The 6,935-nt window shown below is 41.0% G+C and overlaps 1 protein-coding gene across 1 annotated transcript in view; it reads left to right on the plus strand.

The window, feature by feature from the left end:
- The window catches only part of NEGR1 (neuronal growth regulator 1), a 161,305-nt gene extending 155,689 nt beyond the window's left edge, over nucleotides 1-5,616 (plus strand). Inside the window, exon 8 of the mRNA XM_009636145.2 lies at nucleotides 5,492-5,616. Coding sequence (XP_009634440.1) covers nucleotides 5,492-5,616 — 125 coding nt within the window. The remainder of the gene's footprint in view (nucleotides 1-5,491) is intronic.
- Nucleotides 5,617-6,935: the final 1,319 nt, after the last annotated feature.

The following is a 6,935-nucleotide window of genomic DNA, read 5'->3' on the forward strand; positions in this document are numbered from 1 at the left end:
TCAGCAGGACTGTGACACCATGGAAATGACTCCCAGATGCTAGACGCATTCTTGTCAAAAGTAAAAAATGGACCCACTTTTATTGATAACTGATAACACAGGGAGCTACAACACGAAGGGGGTGAATGGCAGCAGAAACTTTCTCCACATGTCTCTGTCCCTACTGCAACAAGAGCAAAGGCTTGCACAGATCTACCAATAATTTTAATGTATTAAGGGAGATTAGACGAGCCTGATAATGCTTATGAGGACATGGTGCAATGCGTGCACACAAAATCCATTTCTGTAACCTACTGCTGTATATCAGTATTGAGGGCTACTCTCAATGAGCAGGTGATGACTGCAAATCCCAAGCAGCACGCAGCTCCCTGCAGAGCTCCGTGGGGGAAGAACCATCTGCTGGGAGGTGGCATGCACAGGGACTTGCCAAACCCCACCGGGTCCCTTCATATCTCTTCAGCGACACTGCCATGTGCACAGCTCAGCTTGACACCCTGCCCCTGCCCTGCCAGACCAGGCACCATAGACAAGGAGTCTCTCCCCCCAGAAATTTTGCAACCGTTTCCTCTAGTCAGACATGGATGGCAACCAGTGCCTTGGGTTAAACACAGTAACACCCGAGCATTGATAGTGGGACCATCAGCACCCAGTAACCCTGCTCCTAGGCGCAGGGCTTCACTTCTCCATTAACAAGAAAGTGAATTATCATCTCTCAATGACTGAAGCTGATATATTTTAAAGTTATTGCATCTTCTAAATTCTAGGTCATTTTATATTTCAAACATGAGACTTTTCATCAAGTTCATTTTAATCTTCTTCTAGATGGAAATTCACTGTCTTTTAAGGTACCACTACCACAGCTCTGAATTGAATTTGCACTGCCAGATCAGCACAAGGGGAGTCAAACAACTTGACCTTGGTTTCTATTTCAGATAGTTACCAAGACATTGTTCTGGATGAGAATCTTTAGCCAGATAAACACCTCTCTGCAGGCCAACCACTGTTCTCCTTCCCCCCTCTGTGTACCAAAAGCTTCACACGCTGTAAAATCAGTTATAAACAGAGTGCTCCATTATAATGGTGGTGATCGGTATTATGGAAATGCCCAGGATAGCTGCAGATGTAATCAGGGAGTCAAATAATTCATGCTTTTATTTAATACCTAATCATACATACCTCCACCATTATCTCGCTCTGCAAATATTAAAACTGCAAGTGTGTGTGTCTGTATAAAACAATGACATTCAGTGCTAAGATCTTAGTGGGGGCAAAAAAAAGCAGCTGTGAGTTCTATGCTATTTTCAAACATTTAAACCTTTTCATTCATTTCTAAACTAAGGGGTTTAGTATGACATGGAGAACCTTCCAAAAAACCCTATGAAAATTAACCAGTCCAAGCACAAATTGCAATGCCTAACATTACAGAGCCATGATAATGAAAGCAAGGACTACTTAGTACTTATAAAAAATAATTATATACTCTAGAATCATGACTAAGCACACCATACTAAGGATCTTTAAATTTTAAAAGTAAATTTGTTTACTTTTTAAAGTTTGTAAAACACCAGAAAATATCTACAGATTTTTATTAATATTTGAGAACAAAATTTTCTTTTGCCAGCAAAACAATCAGGTAGCCACAGGAAAAGTTCATCAAAATCCTGAGGTGAAAAAGAAAAGGACTGCAGAAGCTTATTAATTTTTAAGAATTTTTAAGAGCCAAAAGCATGACATTTTAAACTGTGTGCCATCCAGTAGACATACCGTGACATTGTAATTGATGCAACCTATTTGCCACTAACAGTGAGAGAGGGACACCTGCTTATAAGTTCACTTTGGAGACTGGGAACACTTGGAGGTTTCCAGAAGTCAAATTAAAGTTAGGAAGCATAATGATCTGGCAAGGCTTTCCCAATCAATATGTCACCATCCACCGTACGCGAGACAACCAGGTGCTCCCCAGCTGAATGCGCAGGCAGCGCCTTGTCCATTTCTGCCAGCCAAGCTGCCCAAAGGGTGCTCTAATTCGGGCTGCTAATTATAAAAGGAGACTATTAAAGCAAGCTGAAGAGCAGTCAGGCTTTTTCCACCGTCAGATAAATTAAAGGGTTGAAGAAGCGCACCACGATACACAGGCCGAACTGCTGGTCGTGTTCAGGCATATGGCAAATGTTTTCCAGCTACTGGTTCCAGTTTGAATTAAAATAGCATGGCTTTTTAAACCTGCAGTATACAGTTCAAAAAAAAAAGCCCTTTAAAGCCAGTTTCTGATCAGTGTGCCTGTTGGCTCGCCATGGATTTTGGGGACATTTCCACAATGACAGCAATGTCTTTGTTCGCGGGGACTGGTGGGGCCATGTGGACGCAAATGTGAATAGCTTTGGGTTTATTTTGGTTTTCTATAGCAAACGTCACTGCAGGTCTCAGTAAGTGAAACTCTACCCAGCAGGTACTAATCAGCAGGCCCTAATGCCAGCAGGCTCACACCAGTTTGCCCTCTTGAAAGGAATCTGAAGAAATGGAGCAGGTATTAGAGGGGCTGGAAAAGAATTTTAAATTTCAGTTCAAGCTCTTTCAGAGCTCTTCCAGTGAACCTGGAAGTCACGCAGCATAGCTGGATTTCATTCTTTATTGTAATGCCAAAGACAAGTTTAAAGAAACTTAGAGATGCTTGTTAAATGATTTTTTTGAATCAAAACCCTGTTTGTCAGATCCAGCCATAGCATCAACACCCTAGCTCCGCGGTGGCGGGTGAGGTGTGGGACATGGTGGGGTTCCACAGGGCTAATACATTGCCAGCAAAACCAGCCCCTGCGCTTGTTTGGCATCTGCCTACCACATGAACTCAGCCTTCAGAGCAGTTTATTCAAACCCAGCAGAGTCCAGTCACTTAAACTGGTCCATATTTGCTTCTCCTTCAGGTTTCTTTCACATCAAATTCTTCCACTTAGCCAGCTTTGGGAACCGTAACTCCTTTCTATTATCTACCCAACTCTATGTATTTTTCCCCCATTAATTCACCTAGTACCTTTGTGCTGAAACAATCCAGATATGATTTAATAAGCTTTAGAAAGATAGTACTGGTTCATATGCAGGAAATCAGATTTACATAATTTTTCACTCGCTTTTATAGCCACCATAGTTCAAATTATCTTTACGTTGGGGAAAGTCTTTTAATATGATAAAATGAAATACCACCTACGCTATGCTTCAGCTTGCTAGCCTGGTTTTTGTAATAAATTAAATGTTGATTTGTCATACTGACTTGTCATAGAAAGATCCTTTTTAATGAGAAGAGAAGAGAGCGCCCTGTCCTGCAGTTAGTCATGGTTATAAGTCACTAAACTAAGCTTCAAAATCAAGCTTCGTCTTGTAATATTTTTTTATTACCTGAACCTTTCTGCATATGGCAGGGGGGGGGGGGAGGGGATATGAATGATTTTTGGTTTTATCACATACTCTGCGCCTAATAAAATGTCATACACTGAAAATGGACCCTGTAGCACGTAGCTCAGATTTCTGTATAAAAAGCAAAGGGATGTTTATGTTTCAGTGTTCAGATTGAACAAGACTTGAAATTCGGGAGACTGCATCTGCAAAAGCAAACCTACTCCCTGCACATGCTGCCAAGTGAGGTCCTGCTCTCCTCCCTGGGCTCCACCCTGCCCATACCATGCAAGCCTCCTGGACACTCAGGCAGCACGGCTCATGTCTGCCATCAGGGATGCTTTATTTCTCCTCCTCTTCTCTGCCCAAAAGGGAAGCACATGAGGATTTGGTGTTTTGCTTATTCTGAAGCGCTGTGTGCACTGCACTCTGGTGTCTCCCTGCCAGAGGTGGACTTGGCACTGGCGAGGGGCAGTGGTGCTGTTGGAGGTGGCTTGCTTCTGGGCAAGGCGGTGGGACAAGCTTTGGCTTGGCCCCAGGGAAACAGTGTTCTGCACCATTGGTACCTGTTCTGTGTAGCCATCTCCCATGTATATGTAGAGTAGAACTGTTGGCTGAAGTCTGCTCTTCAGACCATCTCTTGGTGTTCTCAGTCCAGATAGCCCAGTGTCTTGAGGACATCTCTGGATGGCAATGTAGCAGGGTGAAAGGAGAGATCCTGCAGAAGAGACAGGATCCTCCGCGCAGTATCCAACCCCCCACCAACCCTGGGCTCCAAGGTGGCCTCTCCTTTGTTCATACATGGCTTATGTGTTTTTCAAAGTAACCATGTTAGTGATTTCTCCCTTTTTCAGCCAAGTCTTTGGGTTGAGCATCCCCAGCTCACCCAGACGGGTCATCAGGAATGAGTCTGGAAATTTCTGTTCCCCTTCTGCCTTTCTGACACCTCTTTCTTCTGCAAGGAAAAGGCCTTGAGCACCAGGACAAGGGCACCAAGCTGGCTCAGTCTTGCTCCATGTTTCTGGCAGACATTGGGTCAGTCTAGGCAAAAAAGCAAATTCCGCAACTTGTATCTAAATAAAGTGCCATTGACATAAGTGATGCCTACTTGTAGAAATGGCACTCGATACAAGACTTGCATGCATATTATGTTTTAGAATAATCTATATTATATTCAAATAGTCCAGAAAGCAAAACCTTTGATACCACTGTTCAACCAAAGAGCACGGGATGCTGTGTATTTCTGTAAGAGGTTGGGCTTTCATGCATCATATAAAAGAAAAAATATTTGATTTGAGAGAAATTTTGTACAGAAATCTGCCAGCCAAAGTGATCCTACAATGTTTATTTAGCAGCCAAACATCCCAATAGCATCATCCTGATAGCCTCAGCTTGGTGCAGGGAGAGGTACCAGGTCCTTTTCCTTCCTCCTGCCTGTGGCCTTTTAAGAACAAAATCATCGGTTTCTGCCCGGGTCCGTTCCCGTGCTGCAGGCAGGATGGCCAGCAGATGCTCGTGACTGCTGCAAATGATTGGTCTCCCAACTTGTTTCTCAACACAGTTTTCTCATATTTTATCTCTTTTTTTGCATGCACTTACTGTAATATTTACTTAGGAATTTGACAAAGGCTTTGTATTAAAGCAAGTAAATACAATTTATTCAAAGAGACTGAAAATAAATATGAATCTCTTTGGCTAAGCAAAATTGACAAACTTTGGCTTCTAAAGTCAGGCAGAAAATGAGTTGTTTTCCAACAGAGCTAAATATATTCACCTCTCATTGATTTCAGTGGATATCTTAATGCTCAGTAACTTAAAAACAGATAAATTATTCAGTTGTTTAAACATGAAGCACTCATCTGATGTTAAGTACTCACATTTTTAAATGCTTGCCTTAATAATGATTTATCTTCTTTAAAACAAAAAGTAATATTCACTGAGTGGTGTAGCAGGAGGGCTTGGCTACCTTTGCAGCATTTTCTCCAGTTTTCAGAAGAATGCTCTTGCTGCCCGAATAGTTACCTTAGAAGAATTAATGAAAACGAAGAATGTGGGGATCTAAGAGTGGAAATTTTCACTTAGCCCCCTTTTCTTCTCTTTGCAGCTCCCAGTACAGCCCAGTATGGGATCACCGGTGATGCCGAAGTCCTCTTCTCCTGTTGGTACCTTGTGTTGACACTGTCCTCCCTCACCAGCATATTCTACCTGAAGAACATCATTCTGCACTAAGTGTAAAGACCCATAAAAGGCTTTTAAGGATTCTCTGAAAGTGCTGATGACTGGATCCAATCTGGTAGAGTTTGTTAAAAGCAGCGTGGGATATAATCAGCAGTGCTTACATGGGGATGATCGCCTTCTGTAGAATTGCTCATTATGTAAATACTTTAATTCTACTCCTTTTTTTGATTAGCTGCATTACCTTGTGAAGCAGTACACATTGTCCTTTTTTAAGACGTGAAAGCTCTGAAATTACTTTTAGAGGATATTAATTGTGATTTCATGTTTGTAATCTACAAGTTTTCAAAAGCATTCAGTCATGGTCTGCTGAGTTGCAGACCGTAGTTTACAAAAAAAAAAATATTGCAGTAAAAATGTGCTTCTTTAAGGCTGCAATACAAATATTCAGTTCCCTTCTTAGATAGCATTCTATCCACATTTACACAGAAACATTTTTTTTTCTTTTTTGATAAAAAAAATCAAATAATATTGCCTTCAAAGTATTTCTTCAAAATATTACACATACCTAGATTTTCTTCTAGCATGATATTCAGGTTTCAAGAATGAGCCTTGTATTATAACTGCACTGTGCAGTACTGCTTTCTGTTTTCTTTCCTTTTTCCTGCAAATTCAGCATGGGTGTGCCTTCATAAAACACTACTTTCCTCTTCCTCTCCAACTAATCTGGAATGTGTTTTGGGAAATGCTAAAGCATCCTTTTGAGCATAACAAATCTCCAGCTGAGGACAAAGGTGCTATAGGCTAAAAGGAAAACCTCCTCTCCCATCTCCAGGGGGTCATCGAACTGCTTCAGACTTCATGTTTTTAGGCGATTGCCTAAAGGATAGCACCAACTCCTTTTTCTGTTTTCCATCTACCGCCACTAACCAGTCGGTGATCTCTGTAAAAACTAGTTTTCCCATAACAAGACAGAACGCAAATTGTTTTGAGACATCTTTTGAATGTAGAAACTTTTCCCTTAGTCATTCTAAATCAAAATTCCTAAATGGCTGTAAATGTGAGAAGCTGAAGAGTCCCTTTTGTATTACTGGCAAAAACTATGTGAATTGGTATTTTTCTTGCACTTGATTTTCTACTGGTTTGGCTAATTTAGCAATGATAAAGGATGCTTTTAAATATTAGATATCTGAAAATACATGAAGTATCAAGCAGAATTTTATATATATACATATATATATAAAATACATATATATATATTAAAATGAGGTTGCTCCAAGAACTGTACTGAAGTGCATGTTGCCATCCATGATAGAATCATCTTTACAGACAGGACTTCATTACCGATGTACTCATATCTTACCACAGCAGTT

This window comes from Egretta garzetta, unplaced genomic scaffold (assembly GCF_000687185.1).
Source record: "Egretta garzetta isolate BGI_Z169 unplaced genomic scaffold, ASM68718v1 scaffold163, whole genome shotgun sequence".
Classification (NCBI taxonomy): Eukaryota; Metazoa; Chordata; class Aves; order Pelecaniformes; family Ardeidae; genus Egretta; species Egretta garzetta.